Source organism: Mytilus californianus, unplaced genomic scaffold (assembly GCF_021869535.1).
Source record: "Mytilus californianus isolate M0D057914Y unplaced genomic scaffold, xbMytCali1.0.p SCAF_10, whole genome shotgun sequence".
Taxonomy (NCBI): Eukaryota; Metazoa; Mollusca; class Bivalvia; order Mytilida; family Mytilidae; genus Mytilus; species Mytilus californianus.
In genome coordinates, this window is record NW_026262582.1 from 4019617 (window position 1) to 4046593 (window position 26977).

General features: G+C 33.5%; 1 protein-coding gene across 4 annotated transcripts in view; it reads left to right on the forward strand.

Moving 5' to 3' along the window:
- LOC127717479 (tensin-3-like) overlaps positions 1–26977 on the forward strand; it is a 203702-nt gene that overhangs the window by 33285 nt on the left and 143440 nt on the right. Inside the window, exon 1 of one of the 4 annotated variants that reach the window (XM_052223134.1) lies at positions 1861–2115. The exons of 2 other annotated variants lie outside the window; for them this stretch is intronic. In XM_052223134.1, the coding sequence (XP_052079094.1) occupies positions 2011–2115 (105 nt within the window). In that variant the 5' untranslated portion in view covers positions 1861–2010. Of the gene's footprint in view, positions 1–1860; positions 2116–18935; positions 19149–26977 lie in introns of those variants that run through there. One more of the 4 variants, XM_052223142.1, reaches the window with a different exon arrangement.

Here is a 26977-nt window from a genome sequence, read left to right on the forward strand (position 1 = left end):
CTGAAATTGTAATATGAGACAATTGTTTAAGTTATTGCAAATATAATTCAAGTTTTTTCTTTTAATTTGAAAAAAGACAGGGGCGGATTCAGGCGGGGGCGTGTCAGGCATGCGCCCCCTAAAGTTTGCAAAGCATGGGTTGTCCTCAGCTTAGAAAAGAATATTTCAATAATTTTACCCCATAAAAATTTTAGTTTGCACCCCTCCCCTTTAACCCTAAATTCCTGGATCTGCCCATGAAAGAAATATTAATTTATGGTTGATATCCTGAAGTAATGATATCACTATAAAGATGGCTTTATCAGAAAAAATATGACAGTACATTTTTCAAGTATTACAGAAAGCGCCACTGTATTTTAAGCTGATGTAACACTTACTATCAATTTAAAGTGTTAATCATAGGAAAACTTGAAATAAATATAAATATTAGATAATTAACATTCAAGTATTTTTGTCTATTTATAGTACACTTATGTGGAAAAGTACATGTAAGATGATTAATAATATCAATTTTGATTAGTAATGGTATATTTTTAAGAAATTCAAACATGCTATGAAAGAAACATAAGCGGAGACTAAAAATCTTGGATTTCTGATTTTATACTTCCTGGTCTGTGGCCTGAAGGTCCAGGGGAAGTTTTAACATGTTTTACCAAAAAAAACTCTTTTGATCTTTTAATTAAATATAAACTTAAATATTGATTCCAGTGTCTTAATTCCCAAGTATATTCATATCACAATGCATTCAGTGATTAGAAAATAGGACTGATTCCCTCAAGTTATAGAACCACATTTATAAAACATTCGATTATAAAATCCATTCAGATAACACCGTGATAAAACATATAGTTTTATGGTACCAGTGGTAAAAGATATTAGGTCCCGGGTTGAACAATCGGTCCACATCCAATTTTTAGTAACTTCTAATGATAGCCTGGATTTTTCAATATTTGAATTTCTTTCATTCACAGTTTCCCCCAATATGAAAGCTGCAATAAAAAACTATGGATTTTTCAATATTTAAATTTCTTCCATTCACAGTTTCCCCCAATATGAAAGCTGCAATAAAAAACTACAGGTTTTTCAATATTTAAATTTCTTCCATTCACAGTTTCCTACAAAATGAAAGCGGCAATCAAAAACTGAAGTATTTAAGGGACTTTATGTGTCAAGACAGGAAGGCAATTAGTCCGAGGCAAAGCGGGAACAATTAGTTCATTCTAGAGAATTCAATACTTTGAAGTATGACAATGTGTAACGGAAACATTGACTTGTAACCTATTGAAAAAAATACCGCTAACTGATACTTTTTATGAAGTCTGTTGAACAGGTTAATATAGATAGTTTCATAAGAGTTATAGTGGTTTTTACATAATGACAAAAACATATTGTTTCAAAAAATAGTAACAGTAAGTAATCGTAATAACCTGATAAAAATACGATTGTTATTTTCTGAAAAATTGATGTATATTTCTCAGCTGGAATTAAGAAGTTGACCTAGTAGTGAAATGTGATGTGCCACTAATACACTTGTACAATCGTATAGTGTCAGTTAGCCACATGTGGAAATAATTAATTTTGAAAAATTTAAAAGTGATTCCTGGAAGAACTTGAATCAATCAAGGCATGTTTATTGACAAGCATTGCAAAGTGCCACTTGTTTACACTTGTACAGTGATGTAGAAAGTTAGCCACATGTGGAAATAATTACTTTTAAAAAAATTGAAAGTGATTCCCAGAAAGACTTTATCAATGAATGCATGCTATGGATAAACATTAAATATAATATTATATTATATGTTATGTTTATTACACAGACATTGAAATAAGCTATACCGATTAGTATCAATACATTAAAATTGATAGAACTCAACTTAGAAACATCAATTTTACAAATTTTGATGATGCACAGATTATATTAATTCTTTATGGAGTTTTTGATCATCAAAGTGGATACATTTTATATTGAAACCTTCATGAATTTTCCTGGAATTAAAAACATTGGTGAAAATGCCCCTGAAGAATTTACGGAGAAGATGGAGTACTTTATTGAACATTCAGCCACCAAAGAAAAAGATGAAAAAGTCTCTCAGCTGTTTATCAGATACATTCAAGGTAATTGTTTTATTTTGGAAAGAGGGGTGGGGAGGGCGGGGTTGGATCCCTTGTTGGAGGAAAGGAGAGACCTAAATGTCTGTGCAAGTGAAAATGAAAGATGAGTGGATTGAGACAAATATTTTTGGTACAATTTTATTGCCGAGCCTTCGACTTCTGTCGCAGAAAGCTTGACATAGGGATAGTGATCCGGCGGCGGCGTTAACTTACTTCTTAAAAGCTTAATATTTTAGAAGGTAGAAGACCTGGATGCTTCATACTTTGTATATAGATGCCTTATGATATGAAGTTTCTGTCATATGTCTATTGTCCATTGTCCTTGACCTCATTTTCATGGTTCAGTGACTACTTGAAAAAAAGTTGAGATTTTTTATAATGTTAACTTCTCTCTTATTATGATTAACAGGATAACTATATTTGGTATGTGCGTACCTTGCAAGGTCCTCATGCCTGTCAGACTGTTTTCACTTGACCTCAACCTCATTTCATGGATCAGTGAACAAGGTTAAGTTTTCGTGATCAAGTCCATATCTCAGATACTATAAGCAATTGGTCTACTATATTTGGTGTATGTAATGATTGTAAGGTGTACATGTCCAACTGGCAGGTCTCATCTGGCCTTGACCTCATTTTCATGGTCCAGTGGTTATAGATAAGTTTTTGTGTTTTGGTCTGTTTCTCTAATACTGTATGCAATAGGTCAACCATATTTAGTGTATGGAAATATTTTACGATGTAGATGTCAGTTGGGCAGGTTTTATTTGACCTTGACCTCATTTTCATGGTTCATTGCTCAATGTTAAGTTTTTTTGTTTAAGTGTTTTTTTCTAATACTGTATGCAATAGGTCATTTGTATTTGGTGTATGGAAATAATTTATGATGAACATGTCAGTCTGGCAGGTTTTATTTGACCTTGACCTCATTTTCATGGTTCATTGCTCAATGTTAAGTTTTTTTGTTTAGTCTCACTCTGTTTTTCTAATACTGTATGCAATAGGTCAACTATATTTGGTGTATGGAAATATTTTACATGTACATGTCAGTCTGGCAGGTTTTATTTGACCTTGACCTCATTTTCATGGTTTATGCTCAGTGTTAAGTTTTTGTGTTTTGGTCTGTTTTTCTTAAATTTTAAGCAATAGGTCAACTATATTTAGTGTATGGAATGATTGGAAGAAAAAAGTGTATATATCTGCCTGGCAGGTATCATCTGACCTTCACCTCATTTTCATGGTTCATTGGTCAATGTTCGGTTTTCCTGGCTGATTTTGTTTCTTAGATACTATAAGCAATAGGTCAGCTATATTTGATGCATGGAATGATTTAAAGGTGTACATGTCTGTCTGGCAGGGTTCATCTGACCTTGACCTCATTTTCGTGGTTCATTGGTCTATATAAAATGTCCATGGTTTAGTCTTTCTTTTAAACTATAAGCAATAGGTCATCTATATTCAGTGTATGGAATGATTGTGTTAAAGGTGTTCATGTATTTCCGGCTTTGTTTATCTGACCTTGACCTCATTTTCTTGGATCATAAATGTTAATGTGATACTTGTAGTAAGTAAGTGTTTTACATAGTACTCATTTTAGGTGAGGGATGTTGGCTGATTATATCCCCCCCACCTCTCTCCTTTTTTTCTAATAAATTTGCCTATGACTATATGATACAAGTAAATCCACATATATCACAATACGTAAATAATTATTTCTCAAATGTCAAAATTAGACGTAACTTATTATGTTCAATGTCCCTTGGCTAGTAAAAGATGCCTGTTTTCTTTGGTCTAAGGTGTCTATCATTTACTTATAAACGAACTACATAGCAGACAAATGAAGCTAATTAAAAGCTTATGAACTATTTTCTTGGCCTAAGTAAGTCAGTAAAGTATTGATGTTAGGTCCGTTCACCTGATGTAGTGAAGGTCAGGTTAACACTTTAATCACAAGGAAAAGAAATCATTTAAATGTGTGAATGTCCTCATCGTTTCATAAGTACACAGTTACATATATATAAATATTGAAAGCTAGGGGCTGTAAATTCACCCAAAAAATTAATAAAATGATTAAAAAAATAGAATCTGCTAGGACTCTGAACATGGTTAACATTTAAGAAATAGAAGTTTAAAAAATGTGATATTCATTTTGTACATAGGACATGCATACATGCCTACAGACATTTTATACACTAACATTAAGGTTGGTTATCATTTCCATGCCCCGCCTTCAGTTGTTGGGTGACATTATGTTTTCTGTTCTGTGCGTCCTTCCATTGAGTCAGAATGAGTGTGTACGTATCAGGTTAAAAAAAATTAAAGGTACCGTGGATTCACTATTTTTCGTTGAATACCAATTTTCTTGAGACTCGTGGGTACAGGTGAACTACAAATTTGAATGTTTAAATCAAATATCCGCGAAAATGCAAGTTTTTCTCAATCCACAAAAATTGGTACCCACGAAAAATAAATGAATCCACAGTAGTTATTAACCATAAAGCTGTGGTCACATCAACTTGAAACTTATTACAAATATTTTTTATGATGTAAACTTTTTAACATTTTATGCCAACTTATGATGTTGACCCCAATTTTCCCAGGACACATGATAGTGACTCAAGCCAGGCATTGTGTCCTATGGACACATATTCTTGTTTGAATTCTAAATTCAGCTGATTTGTATTAACTATCAAAATTGAATGATGCTCTCCTTGTGTCTAAGATAATTTTGGAACCTTAAATGACCTCCGAAATTTCATTTAGAGCTTCTCTTTACAGACCCATACTTCAATAACAGGCAATTAAAACAGATGAAATTTTCAATTAAGGATAGAATTATCTTTCATAAATTTCCCAGTGGAAAGACATTATTAATTTTCAGCCCAACCTCCAACACTGTTAGTCTTGTTGCAAGCCATGTCCAAGCACAACTGAGGTCTTAGGAGGTCAAGTGATTACAATTTGCAAACTTGACAAAAAGGTCATTTCATGGCTGAACCTAATTTTCACCCAGTTTTGTTGATTAGAATTATCTTTTATTCCAAGAAGTGGTCCTTTGCCTTGTAAACAATTTATTTCATACTTGATCAAATTTATAAAATAGCTTGATTGAAATGTATAGAAAATAAAATCATGTCTGTGAAGTGTCCAAATGTCCACTTGAAACCCTGGCCACACAGGATATTAGTAAAGGCTAACTTTTTAATAGGAAATCAAGTTTTGCTAATTATATGTATCACTTCAGACATCCTTTTTCAGCTGTAATTCTTTTTTAAAGCCAATAATGGCTCTGTTTCTTTAACTTTTGCTTTTGGTCACACAGCGTATAAGGATTTTATGTCATCAATTAAAACACCATATCCCTTCTTCTCCATTACTTTGATAGAGTTGTGCTATAAAATTTCCCTGTGCTTTTATTGCTGTTTTTCAAATTGATAGTTGTTATTGAAGACATAACTGTTTAGGTTGCAGCAATGTTTATAATGGATGTATCATAAATACATACTGTATTGAATGCATTTTTGAGCTTTAAGGTTTAACTACTGGTAATAAAAAATATTTTCCCATCATACAACACTCATCATATTAGTGTGGCATCTGTTTTTCGCTGAACTTGTATACATGATTGTTTAAAAAAGGGGCCAGCTGAAGCCCACCTCTGGGTGCAGAATTTTCTCATTGCTTTGAAGACCCATTGATGGCATTGGGCTGTTTTCTGCTCTGTTGACAAATTCCTTGTTTCCATTATGATAACATCAGTCTAGTGTAGATGAGCAATTGGTATCTTTGTGGAAACTTTATTTGCAGTCACTGAAAGCCTGACCGTTTATTATCATAAAACTGACAAGTTGTAATCCCTCAAAATGTACCTTTCATGCCGCAGGTATGTTCAAAATTTTGTCATGAAGTTGAAAACAAACTTTTCTGTAGATCACTTTGATACAAGAAATTATGATCTCTTTTAAGGAGTGGGTGGGTGTTAGTGGTTACAGTAGTCTGTTGTACTGGGGGGTATTTTTGGTGATAACTGTTTTTATGTACATTTTATATACCAATAATGGTCTTAACTCTTGAAGTCAGAAACATTGGAAAACTTGTACCAGTTTTGTCTTGCTATGTTCACTGGTTTAGTTTCATAAAAATTTGGTCATGGAAATGCTCACAGTCTCCTCCTGTGATCTATTCAAGGATATTATATCTGAATTAAAAGTCATGTTTGTGAAGTTTTTTTTTTAGTATTCAGACTTCATCACTAAACTGTATCAATAACATTAGATTAGATATTTACAAAAGAGATGTGTTTAGATCAATACATAAACAATAGTTGTGTTAAACGGGCCATTTCTCTGTGCTTTAATCATTGTGTAATAATATACTAACATGTTGATATGGTGAAATACTATCTAGTTAATCAATCTGTATTGAGACAAGCTGTTCTCTCTGTTCTGATTCAGGAGGGGGGGGGGGGTGTAGTAATAATACATATGTGAAATACTATCTAGTTAATCAATCTGTATTGCGACAAGCTGTTTTCTATTCTGATTCAGGAGGGGGGTGTAGTAATAATAACTATTTGAAATACTATCTAGTTAATGAATCTGTAATAAGACAAGCTGTTCTCTGTTCTGATTCGGGGGGGGGGGGGGGTTGTAGTAATAATAACTATGTGAAATACTATCTAGTTAATGAATCTGTATTGAGACAAGCTGTTCTCTGTTCTGATTCAGGAGGAAGGATATGTGGTGGGGATTTGTTTTGTTGTTATAAAAAGCATATTTATAAAAGGGGACTAAAATAGGTAAACATGATTGTGACAGAAACCCAACCAGGGGCAGATACAGTTTTTTTGAAATGGTGGCCTTAATTCAAAAAAAAATAATACATATATATAAAGAACAGTATATTTGATTTGTTAGGATGATTTTATGCCAAAAATGATATTTTTCTTATCAAAAAGGGGGACACTCTCTACTGCCCTCCTGAATCTGCTGATGCCAACAAAGTCTGTTTGTACCTAATATGGTTCATAAGTCTTTTAAAAAACAAGTGCTAAGCTGATACTGTAAGTTCTAAAAGGCTGTTAAAAAGAAACTCAAAACATTCTTTTGATCTAGTAAGATATTTCCAAAAAATTAAGAAAAATTAAACACAAATTAATCAATCAATCAGTCATTATTTCAGCCTATCATGTATTATTAAAGTGTAAACTACATACACAGAAAGATGTTACGGAGTGGGACCTAAAAATGGAGTTTAATTTTAACGGTTCTGTTGGTATCTTTTACCATATGGTAGAAACTAGTACAAAGTTTGGGAAAACTTTGATTGATATTGTTGAAGCAATGATTTGGTAATAACTTTTGTGGATTGCTTCAATGTGTTAGTTATAATTAAACGAAACATAATTTTCAAGTAAAAATATCTGCTTTTAAAATATATATATATACAGTAATTTCCTGTTTCAATATTTGTCATTTGAATTGGGAGTAAACATTTAAAGATGATAGTAGGTGTAGTTATCAATTTTTGTAAAAAAAATCTATAAACACCACTTGATAATATGATGAGAATTAGGGCTGAGCTTCCTTTCCCACTCCTACAACTCTGTTATCAATATATCTACTCTAGATCATGAAAGGAAATATGAAATTTTTGACATTATGTATGTAATTATGATATTTCTAAGGTATTTATTATTTATTACGTTTGCTAGTTTTGGAATGCTGACTTATGAGATTGACTTTCTAAAATTGTCCGTTTATGAATTAAGAAATTGACTTTTTAATTGTAAAGAAACGAAGGTTTCAATTCCCTAAGACAAAGTTTAAACATTAGATGGATTTTTTGTACATAAATGAGGCCTTTAGTTTTCTCGTTTGAGTTGTTTTACATTGTCATTTTGGGGCCTTTTATAGCTGACTGTGCTGTATGGGCTTTGCTCATTGTTGAAGGCCGTATGGTGACCTATAGTTGTTAATTTCTGTGTCATTTGGTCTCTTGTGGAGAGTTGTCTCATTGGCAATCATACCACATCTTCTTTTTTATATTGGCTATTATATTTAGGTCCTTTTTGGCCATATTATTCCAGCTCTTCAACTGTTTCTATTCTTATACATCCTTGGCTTTTAAATATTCGGCTATTAGCATTCCTGATGAAGACAAATCCAAAAAAGCGCTTCGGACGCATTATATTTATAACGTGTTGTTTTCATTTATTACAGCACTGGGTCGATACATCTGCTGGTGGACTATTAGTTATTGGCTAATTATAGGTACTTTTAGTCATATAGCTCTTCTACTGTTTCGGTTCTTATACATCCTTGGCTTTCAAATATTGGACTGTAAGATAAATCAAGAAGGGCTTCAGATGCATCAAATTTATAAAGTGTTGTTTTCATTTTTTACATCGTGCCAGTTTCATGTTTTGGTGCATTTCCCAAGACTCTTGTTCTATTGTCAATGATTGTTGTTTTTGTCCATAGCATAGCATGCCCCCTCCCCTAAAAAGGAAACTCTGCACCATACAATCAGTGCCCTTTATATCCTATTTCAAAGATTCTATTCCAGAAACCTAATACATCCCACATCCTTAGAAGAGTCATGACCTGAAAGTGACCTTTTTGCATGTGACAATAAAGTTGTTATCAAATTAAAGCTTTTTACTGTTAATTGATCTTCACGTCCATTAAGAGAATTTTTTCACCATGTCATAAAATAAGTGTTGTATGTTATTCTTCTGGCTATAAATGGACGCTGGACATTTGTTACCATTGATATTTATGGTTGTTTTATCGTCATTTAAGTGCAGGAAATATAGGAAAAATTAAAGGAAGTCAGTAAAAGGAACGAATTAAAAGAAACATTATTCACATTCTTGAACTCAATGTTTTTTCTCAATCATTTACTAACAAATTGATGTTACTGTAACAATTTAGGCAAATTTGGTGGTAAACTGAGGTCTGAATACAAAAATATTGTATATAAGGATGTCTGGACATTTGAATTGGCCAAAAATCGTTTTGAATTTTTTAGAATTTCATCCCTCCTAAATTCTCAACCATCTTTAAAGACAGACTCTTATTTTACTATTCTTCCATCAACTCCAATAATGTCAAACATGGGACTCTAAGAAACCTCTTTTTCTGTATTTTATCAAGCAGAAAAAATAACCGCATCCTTCTCTGCCAATTACAGTTGCAGTAACCAGTGTTCCAAATGTGATGAACTGTGAACACAGAATGTTGGTATGCTCCACGATCAAGAACCCAAGATCATAGGAGCATGTAGTTCAGTGGTTGTGGTTGGTTCATGTCCTTCATATTGTTTTTCGTAAATTGTTTTGTTATAAATTATATGCTATGTTTTATTTTTTTAATTGTTTCACATTTTTCATATTGAAGCCTTTTACAGCTGACTATAAGGTACAGAATTTCTCATTATTACTTGTATCCACTTATTTGAGCTCTGGTGGATAGTTGTATCATAGGCAATCATACCACATCTCCTTATTTTTATATTGTAAAGCCAACATCCGATAGAAATTTCCCAGCACAATGTTTTCTGTAAGGGGAATGTCATACTAGTCTTGCAGCATTGCACAGTCACCATTTTCTGTCTCAACCAGATTGTACTCAAGATGTTCATGTTTAACAGCCAGTATTCATTAAACATGATCCTCCCTTCCTTTGTCATTGTACATGTTAAATAACAGCCAGTATTCATTAAATATGATCCTCCCTTCCTTTGTCATTGTACATGCCTTACTGCCCACAATTACCATTGACAAAATTCTTGATAAAACAATACTTTTCCTTGATGGACAATTATTGGATTGTATTTCTTAATTATATTTCTGATTTTAATGTCAATTTCATTATCCTGTTAATTTCTCTCCTTTGATCTTGGCCAGTCTGATAACTTAAAATGATGTAGAAATTGATCTTTTCATTATCCATGCTTAATTAAACATGAAGATGTGACTCTCTCTTATGAGATTGTGCATTGACAAGTGTCTTGACATCAAGTAAAAGGCATCTGGATCATATATTTTTGTCTTTAACTGTTGATTTAAAGTGGGTCTCATTGGGGTCTAAGCGTGACGCGGAATTGACTGATTTTTATGTAAGCGTGACATGTGAAAGTCAAATTATTGTGCATGAAAACAAGAAACGAAGTCGGGCGGGACACTTGAAGTTACAAGCATTATTATTACAATGATAAGCAGAATACAGGAATCGGACAAAACAATAAGGAGGATCCGGGATCAGACCAGACCCCCTTTAAGAATGTTCGCTCCTCTTGGTTCTGAATTTTTGATAGATATTCGGAAACCTCTGGTTTTATCGATGTTGTGCCTTTAAATAATTTTGCCCACTAACCCCTACTTTTCTTTCCATAATTTGATTACATATAGTTTAAAATGTCATCTTTGAAAATCTTATAAAATCCTTGTTATTTTTTCATTGTTTTTGAAAGAAAAAGGCACCAATGTCAAGAGGATGAAAAATCCAGGGAGAATTATTTCCCGCCAAATTTGCAATGGCTTATATTTCCAAAACAAGCACACAGACCCTTCATTTTTTTCTGCTTTTTATATGCCCGTCAATTTTTGACGGGACCTATTATGGTATAGAAATGTCTGATGTCTGTCGGTCCGTCCGTCCGTCTGTCCGTCTGTCTGTCCGGCGTAAACATGTCGCACCGTAACTTGAGAATGACTTATCCAAATTTCATGAAACTTAAGATAGTTGTTTCTTATGATAATCAAACGATCTGTATACTTTTTGGTGAAAATAAGATTAAAACTTTTTGAGTTACAGGACTTAGTAACTAAAACAGGTGTGTGTTTTTTTTCACATGTCGCGCCGTATCGCAAAAACAATTTATGATTATTGCTTAAAACTTTACACACTTCTTAGTTATATTAATCTTAAGATCTGTATACTTTGTGTTGATGATTCAAAATTTTTTTTTAGAGATATTGAGTATTTTGTTAAAAAAGGGGGAGGGGTTTTTCACATGTCGCACCGTATCTCAAAAACAGTTTATGATTATTGCTTAAAACTTTACACACTTCTTAGTTATATTAACCTTAAGATCTGTATACTTTTTGGTGTTGATTTAAAATTTTATTTTTGAGTTATTGTGTATTTTGTAAAAAAAGGGGGAGGGGTTTTTCACATGTCGCGCCGTATCTCAAAAATGATTTATGATTATTGCTTAAAATTTTACACACTTCTTAGTTATATTAATCTAAAGATCTGTATCCTTTTTGGTTTTGATTCAAAATTTTATTTTTGAGATATTGATTTTTTTTTTTTAAAAGGGGGGTTTTCACATGTCGCGCCATATCTCAAAAACGATTTATGATTATTGCTTAAAATTTTATACACTTCTTAGTTATATTAATCTAAAGATCTGTATACTTTTTGGTTTGGATTCAAAATTTCATTTTAGAGATATTGAGTTTTTTGTAAAAAAAAAAGGGGGTTTTCGGCTTTTCACATGTCACGCTGTATGTCAGAAACTATTTATGCTTATTGCATAAAAATTCACACAAAAGACGACGGGCGTATCATGCGCTCATGGCGCAGCTGTTTATTTAGTTTCTTTATTTATATACTATCAATTTATAACAGTCTTTTAAAAAGCTTGTTATTTTGAAACAGAGTATATGTACGTAGGAAACATCCTTAAAGCGCATTTGTGTATATTGTAAACCAACTTATTTTTGCATTTAGACCTATCTTGCTGACTTTGTGACGATTTATTTTTGTGATTATCCTAACATTGTTGATGTATTATTGTAAGGGAAGATTTTATTTTGTAATTATATTCATTATGATTTATGTCCTCCTTATTTTTTCGTCTTGCAAAAATTGCAAAAATTAAATCATTCCTGAAAAACTTAAGTTGGTTTACAGTATAAAGTTTTTTAGTGGAAATGTCATTGAATAAGGGGATTTGTAAAAGTTTATGTTTAAGTAATTTCAATATTCAAATCTTATAGTACTTGTTTCAAGCATCACAAAGATTCATAAATGTGCAACAAAATGATTGAGCCGAAATTATGCAGTCATGGAAAATATGACTTTATTTGTGAGATTTCTGTAATTTGTTGATAATTTACTTTGCATAATAGAAAAACATAGGATATGGGGTATCCATCCAACACAAAAAATCAGTACATACATTGCAAAAAACACACAAAAAGCAAAGGAGCAGCGCTTTTATTGCTGTTCTTCATCTCAAAGTCACAGTGAGGCCTTCAATACGTAGCTTAAAGAAACTCACCTCACTGCAATTTTGAGACGGCCCCCATAGCACTGATTTGAGGGAAATTCTTTTCAAAATGATTTGGATAGACTTTGTCAGATGTAACACCACCAAATCTGGCCCAGTCAAAAAAGAACATACTGGAAAGTAGTACATATTTAAAACTGAATATTTCCTACGCATGATTCTTCAATGCACAGTTGTAAGTGTTATTGAAATAGAGCAAATAACTCTGCTTTAATTGGTGCTTCTGGAACATCTTGATATTTCAGTGGTTTGTGAGGTTTTACTCTGTAGAGTGGGTGACGCATATTCGCCGTGGACACATTTTCGCCGTTTTTGCTATTTTTTCTGTAAATTTCGTGTGCCTTTACCCAGTACTTGCCTAAAAAGATGCTAAACACTGTTTGTAATGTTCAAACTGTTGATATTCCACTTTACCCCATTTCCAATGTTATTCGCACATATAAAGAAATACGCAGGTGTTTTTGAACGATTTTGCCAATTATGTAAGATTTATATGGCACGCATGCGCAGTCATAAAGTAAATATCTGTTAGAAAAATAGTATAGGAATGATCTCTCAAGCTAATTCATGTAATTGCAAACATTCGTTTCTATAATATACAAGGATAATGAGGATGGTCATATCATACATTGCGGCGAAAATGTGTCCCCCATGGTACAAGAACAACTTGATTTCCTCTTGAGTTTGCGTTCATTTTTAAAACATTTAACCAATGTTTTGAAGAGAATTCATTTATCAAACATTTTTTTCATATAGTAAACTTTCTGAAACCTACATAAAAAGTTTCAAATATTCGAATGTAGGTCGGATGTAGGTGGAAATGAACGAATTTTGCTGCGAATATGCGTCACCCACTCTATATCACATGCTGAAGGCCTCACTGTGATTTAAATGATGGAGAACATCAATGAAATGGCAATTTCTTTGCTTTGGGTTTTGTCGAGTGTGTGTGAAGGGATTTTGTGTCAAAATTTATATACCACATACCGTCTTTTCTATGACTTAGAATAGACCTATAACAAGATGGTGAAAAAGGGGGATGCCTTTTCACATTTTGTGATCATGTGCACAAAATAAGATAGATTCAACCCTGTACTAGGTGGAATATTAATAAATAGGCATATTCAATAACAATAATTATTTCAATATTTGATTGATAGATATTATCTAGTGGTTTTTGAATGATAAGAGTTTCTTGTATTTAATTAGAAAAATCCAATTAGCTACAAAATGCTTTCTAACTAATCCTTCAATAGTAATATCTTTTTTCATGCCACGCCACCCATTTGTATTTAATTTGACATGGCTTTTGTCCAGATTGTTATTAATGAGATTTTTTTCATTAAACCATATCCTCATATGGGAAAATCTATTGTCCATCAATGGTCATTAAATGTTTTATTATTTAGATACCATGGTGGTCACATGAGCAAATATACTTTTTAGAAATTGAGAGACCAGCACTACATGAGATGAAAATGTTATTGTGTAGTGAAGAATTTCTGCCACATTTCAAGTGCTTTTGAAAGAACAGATAATTGGATTGAAGATGACATTGTATCAGTCATCCATTGCCTAATTATCATTGTAGCTCTACATGTATCCATCATTATTATACTCCCACTCTTGGAGTACTCAGGGCTGGGTGAGTATGTTGCGATCGCCTTGTCTGTCCATTCATTAAAAAAATAAAGAAAATGTAGGCTAATTAAAGATCATGCAATTAGACAGCAACCATTCAACAACATAAGTTATCCAATCCATATAATTGTTAAAGATGGGAAAGCTGTTACATCCATAGATCTTATAGATATCAGAAAAGTTGTCTAATCTGTAATCTTATGCTGTGCATGTACTGATTTTGTGTCATGGATGGATACCCCATGTCTATAGCAGGAGATGCTTACCTACTCAGGCTCACTCATTTTGAGGTCATGTGATTCTATTATAGCAGGAGATGCTTACCTACCCAGGCTGACTCCTTTTGAGGTCATGTGATTCTATTATAGCAGGAGATGCTTACCTACCCAGGCTCACTCATTTTGAGGTCATGTGATTCTATTATAGCAGGAGATCCTTATCTACTCATGCTCGGTCCTTTTGAGGTCATGTGATTCTATTATAGCACCAGATGTATCTACCCAGGCTCACTCCTTTTGAGGTCATGTGATTCTATTATGGCAGGAGATGCTTACCTACCAAGGCTCGGTCCTTTTGAGGTCATGTGATTCTATTATAGCAGGAGACATTTACTTACCCAGGCTCGGTCCTTGTGAAGTCATGTGATTCTATTATAGCAGGAGATACTTACCTACCCAGGCTCGGTCCTTTTGAGGTCATGTGATTCTATCATAACAGGAGATACTTACCTACTCAGACTCACTTCTTTTGAGGTCATGTGATTCTATTATAGCAGGAGATGCTTACCTACACAGGCTCACTCCTTTTGAGGTCATGTGATTCTATCATAGCAGGAGACACTTACCTACTCAGACTCACTTCTTTTGAGGTCATGTGATTCTATTATAGCAGGAGATACTTACCTACCTAGGCACGATCCTTTTGAGGTTTTGTTTTTCTATTATAGCAGGAGATGCTTACCTACCCAGGCTCACTCATTTTGAGGTCATGTGATTCTATTATAGCAGGAGATACTTACCTACTCAGACTCACTCCTTTTGAGGTCATGTGATTCTATTATAGCAGGAGATGCTTACCTATCCAGGCTCACTCCTTTTAAAGTCATGTGATTCTATTATCACATGAGATACTTACCTACTCAGACTCACTCCTTTTGAGGTCATGTGATTCTATTATAGCAGGAGATACTTACCTATCCAGGCTCACTCCTTTTAAAGTCATGTGATTCTATTATCACATGACATACTTACCTACTCAGACTCACTTCTTTTGAGGTCATGTGATTGTATTATAGCAGGAGATACTTACCTACCCAGGATCACTCCTTTTGAGGTCATGTGATTCTATTATCACATGACATACTTACCTACTCAGACTCACTCCTTTTGAGGTCATGTGATTCTTCAGTTTTATTTTGTTACATTAATTTGTCTTCTCAATCCATCTCACAATTGCCTTGAGTCTCAGACAAGTGACTCAGCCTTTTGTATCATTTAGAGCAAAAATGTACACATCAATGCAGATCTAAGCTCATAAAAAATGGAAACTGAAAGGATGAATTAATCAATAGAAAAGTTAAAAGACAATACTTTGATGTACTAACATTTCATGTTGTGAGAAGAATTCTTCATGAATTATGTAAAAAAAAATTTGCTTTGTAGTTTACTGTCAGGAGAATCATTACTTCATGTCACATGGTAACAATTAACTATAAATTAAAAATATACTTCTTTTCAGGAGATTCTGAAAATTCTGAAAATTTTTGATGTTTTTATTATTGCATTGCGAAATTTGCGATAGGATAGCTTTCGGCAAAATGCATTTTAGATTTTGTCATTTGAAGTAGATTCAGTAACTCACTTTATGGAATAAAATCCCTTTTCATGGTGTAGCATTTTTCAAGAATATTACAGGATAGTGGAATTCTTGGAAGATTATACATGATAATTTTAATCAAATGTAGTAGAATTTGAAGTTTAAGAAATTAAACGTTTCGAAAAACTACACTCAAATAATATCAAAGGAATTATTATGGCTTTGAATGGATTTTGTGTCTTGTTTATTCCTGATGACTATTACAAGGTTAGTGTTCAGTTTGTTACTGAGTTATCTCCCTTTGTACATTAAAAATTTAACATTGTTTAATCTGATAAAAATACTATGGAAGATACATAAGCCTTGTTTATCTGATTATACACTCCAAAAGATATGATATTATATAATTTAAAACAAAATTTTAGTTCAAAAGTTATTTGTTTATTAAAAAGAGAGGCGAAGGATACGAAAGGGACATTCAAACTCATAAGTCGAAAATAAACTGACAACTCCATAGCTGAAAAAGAAAAAAGATCAACAGACAAACAATAGTACACAAAACACAATATAGAAAACCAAAGTCTGAGAAACACGAACAAAAAAGTTCCGAATGAATGTAAATGATTAGCATGTATTAGGATAGGATGCCATGGTCCTGGCAAGAAATAGAAATGAAGAGGTATCTTTCTAAAGTCTAAAAACTATTTTTGATATATTCTGCATCAAATTAAAAGATTGAGTCCTACCAAATATGAACATCTTATGTTGAAAGAGAGGTGAAGGATACCAAAGGGAGTCATTCAAACTTGTAAGTCGAAAATAAACTGACTACACCATGGCTAAAAAAAGAAAAAGACCAACAGACAAACAACAGTACACTAAATAGAGATGCGCCGACTCTTCTGGGATTACAAATGAAATCTGTAGATGTGTTATTATGCCATATATGTACATTTTGTAACTTATAAATACTAGTTTATTCTCTCTGCTTTAATATTCTGCCTTAGATTACCTTTAATTCTTCCTATTTAACTCATCTTTCCAAATATAGGACAGACCTTTGACTAGTAACGCTTATAAATTACTCACAGTATAATAGGTCTTTTGTTACTGTATCAGTATATGTTTCATGGTTTTTTCCCCCAATGTTATTTTATCTTGTCCTCACCAATGGATAAAAGGTTTTGATAAAATCTTTAAAGTCAAAATTAAATCAACTATGCCTCAGCTGATCTATTGTATTAGGAGATCATCTAGCCTTTGACACACATAAAAATCCACATTAAAACTTGTCTTTCATCAGCTGTTGATTATTATCGGCTTAAATTAACTTGATAGGAACCCATCATTTGAATTGTTTTACAGATAATTTAGGAGCATCTTACTGGATATAGCAAAATTTTGTATTTTTGTATTTGACCCAAATTATAATGACAGCAATCATTAAAAGTAGGTAAAGTATAGGCTGGGACTGCTTTGACTCTGGCAGCCTATTTGGCACTTGCTGAGGCTGGGTCCTTAATGGCCCAACAAGTCCCAAGTCCCTGAGAGGTCAGAACAATCCCCGACTTGTATAATATTGATTATTCTTGTGATATATACAAATATTTCAAGTTTCTAAGGAAGATGCATGCATGTTGGACCTGTAAAGACTTTATGAAGTTATATATCTGATATAAACTTATATAGTATATAAGAATTATCCAGGAATGTCTGTTTCTCACTAAGACTTTTAATTGCAGGGAACAAGGGCTATTTCATAGAAGGGGAATAACTTGCTTTAAATTTGGTGAGAGCTGTAACTTTGGTTAAAAAGGTTAGGAATTTAAGGGAGATGTTTTGAATTTGTTATAATTATTCCATAGGAAAATGTGGATGGATGGGTTTTGAGTAGAATAGTTAGTACGGTATTGTTTTTACCAAATGTATCAATAACAATATACATGGAGTTTGAATTTATTCTAAAGATCAAAGGATTTGTTCTAATCTAAGATAGACCTAAAATGAACATTATTTCTAAATGTTTATTTGAATTTTTATACACCCGTTTACAGAACGTATTATGGAATACCGTTGTCTGTCCTTCTGTCGTCAACATGTCCGACAAAACTCAAAAACACTTAAACAAATTTTCATGAAGCTTTGGTGAATTGTTTATATCTATTGACATGAGCCCCTTTTTGATTTTAATAAATTTTAGATTTTATGTTTCCGAGTTATGAGATTTTATTCATAAAAAAGGGGAATTTTCTAGTTCACTGACAAAAACTCAAAAATGCTTTGAGCAGTTTTCATGCAACTTTGGTGACTGGTTTATATCTATTAAAAGGGGCCTCAGTGGCCGAGTGGTCTAAGTAGTTGAACTGCTGTATCACTAGCCTGTCAGCACTGAGGTTGTGAGTTCAAATCCCGCACTGGGCAGCAGGTGCAGTCGACTCCAATCTTAATTGACTAGGATTGTTACTTTTCCTACTGAAGGTCATGGTTCTCTCTGAGCACTCTGGCTTCCTCCACCAATAAAAACTGACCACCACAAAATAGCACAATAGTGTTGAAAGTGGCATTAAACACCAATAAATCAATCAATATATCTATTAAAATAAGCTCCCTTTAGTTTTTTTATAAATTTCTGATATGACATTGAGGAGTTATGGACCTTTATTCGTTGAACAAGCAACGGGCGTATCATGCGCTCATGACACAGCTTTTTATTCAAGTTCTATTTTCAACATTGTAATATGATTTTCATAGATTCTTAGCATAATCATACAACCAGTTAATTGGTTAATGTATTATACATTGGTGTTTTGTACTATAGGAATTAATGAATTATTAATTATATGCTTTATAGCTTTCAAAATACCAAATTATCACATTTATAGAACAGGATTATGATATGTTCAGATAAAAAGGGAACAGGTTGCAGTTTAATCAAAAAGTACAAATGTTATGAATAAGTTTGAGTTGTCATAAAGCCAAACTTTTACTTTTACATGTAGTGTCCCTTTGGAACCTCTTTCTTCAATCACCTGAATAGACATTTAAACTTCTAATACAGAGACACTGTTCTGCACTGGACAAGTTGTAAACAAAGTTTCAAGGTGTTGGAAATATCCACCATTTTGCACAAATCCTTGTGCATTGGAAGTCTCCCTTCAGACTTATTTTGTGTTTTTCCTGTTGATGTGGATTATTGATTTGTGTATTGGAATTTATTGATTGTAATTTTGTTCACTGTATTTTTTGTGTATTGGGATTTGTCTTCACCTGTGAATTCTCAGGTGAGTTAATTAGAAAAGTGTGTTTGTATTTGTATTGAACTTGAAAGTTTGTTTATCTACTGTAGAAGTTAAATATGATAAATTCCATTAATTTGTAACCATCTGTTTGCTGTTGCTACAACTTTTTTTGTTTCTTGTCTTGTTCATATAAAACAGGTTTGGGACTTGAATCACCTGAATGAGATATAAACTGTACACAGTACAAGTATATTAAATTTTTTGATTTTGTTTATGAATTTCTTAAAATTGAATTCAGTTAGATCAATAATAAAGGAAAAAATTGTTAATGACCTTTCTTGTTTGACCCCTCAGAACAATCTCAATTTTGACACATGTAGGATTCAATCTGGCAAGAATTCAGGCAGTGGCATCCATAAAGGTGCCTTTAACTAATTATTGTCTCAAAATCTAATTTTTTTTTTGCACTATATTGAAGTTTATATCCCTTTTGGATATTTTATCTTATAATAAACAGTTTATTATATCCCATTTGGATGAATTGGTTCCAACCTGTTTAAGAAGAGATGGGTAAGGCAGACAGAAGCCTGAAAGTAAAAGGATTGGCAACAGGGGTTAACCGGTAATAAACTGAAAGGCAAGGATGCAGAAACAAAAAACTATTAAATTTGTATTTGTCACAACAGGTTCATGAAGAATATAATTTTTGTCTCGCCTGCGACAAAAGTGAATGTATGCGAGACATAAGGATTACTATCCAGTGGCAGTGGTGGCGGTGGCGTAAACTATTTGTATAAGGCTTTATATTTCAGAAGGAAGAAAACCTGGATGCTTCATACCTTGTTTGCAGATACCTTAAGTTATGAAGTTTCTGTCGTCATATGTCCATTGTCCTTGACCTCATTTTCATGGTTCAGCGACTGCTTGAAAAAACTTATAGCTTGTTTGTCATGTGAATTTCTCACTTATGAGTAAAAGGATATATTTAAAGTATACAGGTTCCATGCAAAGTCTAGATGTCCGTCAGATAGGGTTCACTGGACCGCGACCTCATTTCATGGATCAGTGATCAAGGTTAAAGTTACATGATTAGGTCCTTTTCTCAGATTCTATAAGCAGCAGGTCAACTATATGTGGTCTATGGAATAATTGTAAGGGGTATACTGTGGATTCATTTATTTTCGTGGATACCAATTTTCGTGGATTGAGGAAAACTGACACTTTCGTGGATATTTAATTTCGTGGTTTTGCCAAAGTCTGCATACAAGTCAATTGAAAATTTCCAATTCATGGAGAATTTAAATTCGTGGTTAACCTGTAGCCACGAAATCCACGAAAATTAGTATCCAACGAATAATAATGAATCCACAGTATGTCGTTTTGTGTTTTGGTTTGTTTTTCAAGCAATAGGTCAGCTATCTTCGGTGTATGGAATGTTTGTAAGGTGTACATGTGTGTCTGGCAGGTATGATCTGACCTTGACCTCATTTTCATGGTTCATTGATCAATGTTAAGTTTTTGTGATTTGGTCGGTTTTCAATTACCATGCATAAGCAATAGATCAAGTATAATTTGTGTATGGAGTAATTGTAAGGTGTACATGTCTGTTTGACAGGATATATCTGACCTAAGACGACCTCATTTTCATGGATCTTTAAAAATGTTAAGAGTATGTGATACTTATAGTAAAACCTTTATCTTTAAGATATTTAACATAAAATCAATGGTCAGAAAAGCAGGCGAGGCATTTTATTTGTTTCCTTGTTTTTAATTTATGTAAAAGTTTTGGAGATTTAGAAGGAAGTGACCAAGTGTAAGGGGTTAGAGAACTGAGGAGGACTAGCACCTGAAAACTCAGAGAGTCAAGTGTAGATAAAAGGGAAATGGAAGTTTGGAGGATGAGAACTAGCTGAGACTGAAGTGGGATTGAGCTTGAGTTTGAAGTTAGAGTAAGGAGGAGGAATTTATTAGACTAGTTAAGAAAGGGACTGTAAATTGGTCCAATACTTACCGTAGTCAATTTTTATTATTGTCCAGTATAGACAGTTATAATGACATTTGCATTTGGATTTTGATCTATTCTTCATACTTGATTTCTTGCCATGTAATATTTTGCTTGCTTTCCAAAACATAAAACTTATCTATGGATTTTTATGGAGCAAAAAATGGGGATGTCATGGATAATATGTGGGGACATTAAAATCTAAGGTATGTGAATTTGGTTAATTTCTTGTAAGTTTGAAGTCCTGCAGGTGGTTTTAATTTTCATGTTTCAATATAATTAATGATGATTTGAGGTAATTACATCAGTGAGGCAGTATAATAGGTTATAACAAAACAAATCCCAACAAAAAATGAAACTACATGTGAACATATGGTCTTAAGCAATACAGAATTGGCAAATGTCTATGGATAAAATAAAGTCGAAAATGGATGTGAATTGAGGGGCAGATCTAGGGTTAGAAGAGAGTCAGAGTAGATGTAAATGTTGGTAATGGTGAATAAAGTGTGAATGGTCCAGCCAGATTAAATTTTTATTATTTACGATTTTATGCCAAAATGATTTTTTTCCGATCAAAGAACCCTATACGCCCACAACTGAATTTGGAACAATGGGCTAGATTTATTTGATACATTCCTAAAAAAGACTTGGAGTTGACATATTTCAACAGAAATGTGCTTCCATATAGAAAAGAAGATGTGGTATGGGTATGATTACCAATGAGACAACTTTTCACTAGAGACCAAATGACACAGAAAGTAACAACTATAGGTCACCGTACGGCCTTCAACAATGAGCAAAGCTGTTCTTCATATTCATGTTTTTTTCTTCAATGATGAGTTTGAGAGCAAAAATGAAGATTGACTTAGGTTACTGTAAATTCAGATATTATTACCTGCATTTATTATTGCAATTTTTGTAGAATTGAGAAAAATGTGAGATTAGTTATTGCGATTTCAGGGAAATCTGCATACAGATAAATGAATCAGATATCGGAATGCAAGTTCTTTAATAATATTGCGATACTCACCATGTGGCATTATTCGCATTAATATAAACCTCGCAATAATTTCTGAATTTACAGTATTATTTTCATAAGTCTTTGTAGCAAAATAGTTCTCTGAATATATAGTTTTTTTCCAGGTCCTATAAGAAAGGAATCTTAAAATTTCTGCCATGTCAGATCTCTTGGAAGAACGAAGATCCCCTAATGAAAAATGTCAACTTAATTCATACTGTGATATTAATAAATATATTCACCAAAGCTCTTGGAAGTTGCCATGAAATTACTTAAACAACTGATGAGATCTTGTTTCATGCACTGTTGAAGAGATCTTGTTTGATACACTGTTGATGAGATCTTGTTTCATACACTGTTGATGAGATCTTGTTTCATGCACTGTTGATGAGATCTTGTTTCATACACTGTTGAAGAGATCTTGTTTGATACACTGTTGATTAGATCTTGTTTCATACACTGATGATGAGATCTTGTTTCATACTGTTGATGAGATCTTGTTTCATACACTGTTGATGAGATCTTGTTTCATGCACTGTTGATGAGATCTTGTTTCATTCACTGTTGATGGGATCTTGTTTCATGCACTGTTGATGAGATCTTGTTTCATACACTGTTGATGAGATCTTGTTTCATGCACTGTTGATGAGATCTTGTTTCATACTGTTGATGAGATCTTGTTTCATACACTGTTGATGAGATCTTGTTTCATGCACTGTTGATGAGATCTTGTTTCATGCACTGTTGATGAGATCTTGTTTCATGCACTGTTGATGAGATCTTGTTTCATACACAGTCATACATAGCCTGACAACACAGCAGTTTTATAACAATAACAAACATTAAGACACAATAACAAACATTAAGACTATAACTTTGCTATAATATATAAGGAGCATAGTTACACCCTTAACATGGGATATATAATTTGAAGATCTCCATATTTAGAGCTAGAGAATGTGTAATATCATACTCAATGTAGGTCAACATTCCTTTTCGTTTAGCAAATTTAAGGGTGGGTAAAAAATGTCCAATTTTTTTGAAGTACTTAAATTTTTAAATCTACAACACCCTTAAATATACTGAAACCTGTGTTCACTTAACAAATAGTATCTTTTTGTGTGATGTCAAAATGAGATCAAGGGGTCAGAAATAATGTAACGACTTTTGACGTGAGACCCTCAAACATTTCAGGGTGCATGGAGAGGATTAGTCAAACACGGTATTTTAATAATCAGCTTAGTTGTAATCCACCCGAATCGTAAGTTTGTATAGAAACCTATCCTTATATTTAATTTGTCATTAAGAAGATATATATACTTTTACCTATTTAATCATTTAAATATTTGGTGATTCTCTAAACCAGGATTATGTGAGATTTTAGTTTATTTAATGTTCCTACAGGACTCTAACATTTATTTTTATGTCTGGCTTATTGAGAGTTGAGGGGCAATAGGTTTTTTGGTTGGGGCTGTTCATTGGTTTGTCCGACGGATAGTCCATCCCATATCAGGTGAACAATTTTGGTAAAGGTAGTAAATACCATGAAGTTTTAATCACATTAATATGAAACTTAGTACACATATAAAAGATGTGGTATGATTGCCAATGAGAGTCAAGTGTCCATTGAGACCAAATGAAATAGATTTTAGCATGTTTATTGCAAGGTGAACTTAAATGACAAATTACCATTTGACCCCAATTTCACCCTTCTCTGAACATGGACTTGGATATTGCAAGCTAAGCATGGTTAGGCTATATGGACACATATTCTTGTTGCATAACAAATTTCAGGTCTCTTTGGACTTATTTACTTGTTCCGTAACACATTTAGTATAATGTAAGCTTGGCATGGTATAATCCTATATTGACACAAATTCTTGTTGCTTAACAAATTTCAGGTCTCTGGATATATATTTTTGTTCCGTAACACATTTAGAATAGTGTAAGCTTGGCATGGTATCCTATATGGACACATATTCTTGTTGCATAACAAATTGCAGGATTATTTGGTCCAGTGGTCTAAGTAGTATATCTACAGTGATCGCTAGTCTGTATGAGGTTATGAGTATTTCAGGGCTCTTTGGTCGAGTGGTCTAAGTAGTATATCTACAGGGATCGCTAGTCTGTATGAGGTTATGAGTATTTCAGGGCTCTTTGGTCCAGTGGTCTAAGTAGTATATCTACAGTGATCGCTAGTCTGTATGAGGTTATGAGTATTTCAGGGCTCTTTGGTCGAGTGGTCTAAGTAGTATATCTACAGGGATCGCTAGTCTGTATGAGGTTATGAGTATTTCAGGGCTCTTTGGTCCAGTGGTCTAAGTAGTATATCTACAGTGATCGCTAGTCTGTATGAGGTTATGAGTATTTCAGGGCTCTTTGGTCCAGTGGTCTAAGTAGTATATCTACAGTGATCGCTAGTCTGTATGAGGTTATGAGTATTTCAGGGCTCTTTGGTCCAGTGGTCTAAGTAGTATATCTACAGTGATCGCTAGTCTGTATGAGGTTATGAGTATTTCAGGGCTCTTTGGTCGAGTGGTCTAAGTAGTATATCTACAGTGATTGCTAGTCTGTATGAGGTTATGAGTATTTCAGGGCTCTTTGGTCGAGTGGTCTAAGTAGTATATCTACAGTGATTGCTAGTCTGTATGAAGTTATGAGTATTTCAGGGCTCTTTGGTCGAGTGGTCTAAGTAGTATATCTACAGTGATCGCTAGTCTGTATGAGGTTATGAGAATTTCAGGGCTCTTTGGTCGAGTGGTCTATGTAGTATATCTACAGTGATCGCTAGTCTGTATGAGGTAACATGAGTTTGAATCCTGTTTGTGGTGATTATTGATAAGAATTGATCAATGTAAATTTGCCTACTGAAGGTCAGTGGTTTTCTTCATGTACTCCAGCTCCTCCATCAATATACCGCCTCTGTGGTCTTATGGTAGCATGTTCCCTTCGAATACAGGAGGTCATTGATTTCGAACCCCGATCAGGTCAAACCAAAGGCTTTAAAAATTTTGTTTAGCTGCTACTCAGATAAGCACACAGCATTAAGGAGTAAGAGCAAAGAATGGTCAGCATGGAGTCAAAATAATGTGTCTGGGTATGGTGACATATCTTTCTGAGGACTGTTACCTCATGAAGCACATTAAAAATTGGGCTCAGCATGTTGGTGTACTAGCAGGGTTAATATCCATATTACATTAACATGTTCTTGTCCTAAATATACAATTAATTTGCTGCTGGACGTTAAACAGCCATCCATCATCATCATCATCATCATCATCATCATCATCATCATCATCATCATCATCATCATCATCATCATCATCATCATCATCATCATCATCATCATCATCATCATCATCATCATCATCATCATCATCATCATCATCATCATCATCATCATCATCATCATCATCATCATCATCATCATCATCATCATCATCATCATCATCATCATCCTTGGCCAATAAAAGATAGCCACCATCATATATTTTTGTTTGCTGAGAGCAAGGCTCACGAGAGTTATATAATTTCACAGTGAATCACCCACAATCACCCACATTTATTCATAAAATTCACCAGTTAGAGTGATTATTTACTGAATAACTTTGTGTATACTTTAAATGTATTTACTGTTAAAGTGAAATTAACAATTATATATCAAAGAAATCGGTCTTTGAAGTAAAAATGCTTGTAAATGTTGACTGTTTTCAAATTAAGATGAATGATCATTTTGTAATTTATAAATTTTCCTGTTTGTGCTAAATAAAATAAAGAAAATTTGCTGACTTCAGATAGAAAAATTACAGTTAATATTCTCATCATTGAAAAGAATCGCCTACACTTTGCTTCATGCATGGCAAATAACAAATTTTCATTAGCATAAATATTACATAAAATTTGGTAAAAATATAATGCATGTATTTAAAGTTTGTAATCATGTTTCTTAAAAGAATGCTTAGTCAACTGTGCATGGCCAAATGATTTTGCAGTTTTTTATTGTAAAAAATCACCTTGAGTGTGGGACGTCTGTGGGTAAAAGTGCTTGGGTGGGTTAAATGAAAAACATAGACGTCACAATTTGTATTTGATGGTTCTAAGGTATGTTGCAAGTGTGAGTAAAGACTGTAAAAGGCTCAGAGTCAGGATAAATTGTGTCCAAGTAGGGTTCTTTGTCTTCCTATGGACTGTGAATTACCTTAGTGTGACCAAACAATTAGTTCAGGTAACCGCCTTGATTGTCTTGTGGTAGCTTGTTCACCTCAAGTGTGGGAGGTCGTGGGTTCGGCCTGCTCAAACCAAAGACTTTAAAATTGGTATTTGCTGCTTCTCCGCTACTAAGCTCGCAGCATTAAGGAGTTAGGCTGAGAAGCAAAGACTGGTGGTAGGCTCGGAGTCAGAATAATGTGTCCGGGTAAGGTGATGTCTTCCTGCGAACTGTAACCTTGTGAACTAGCACATTAAAATCCAGGTCTAGTACAAAGCAGGTTAAATATTCATATTACATTAACATATTCTCGTCCTGAATATGCATATTAATTTGCCGCTGGATGTAAAGCAGCCATCCATCATCATCATCAAGTGGTTCAGTCTTGAACAATATTCATATCTCATGTTCATCCTAAATATGAATGTAATATTAATGCTGCTAAATGTTAGGCAGCCATCCATCATCATCTTTTATATGTTTTTTCTGTGTTTGAGGGGAGTATATTTGATCCTTTTCTTGAGTACCCTAACAATAATTCTGTGATTTTTTTTCTTTTGCAACCTCAGAAATACCTACTTGAGTTTGTAACCTCAGAAAATCTTCAGTTGTTGACCAGCAGGTCTCAGTAAATCAAATCTTTT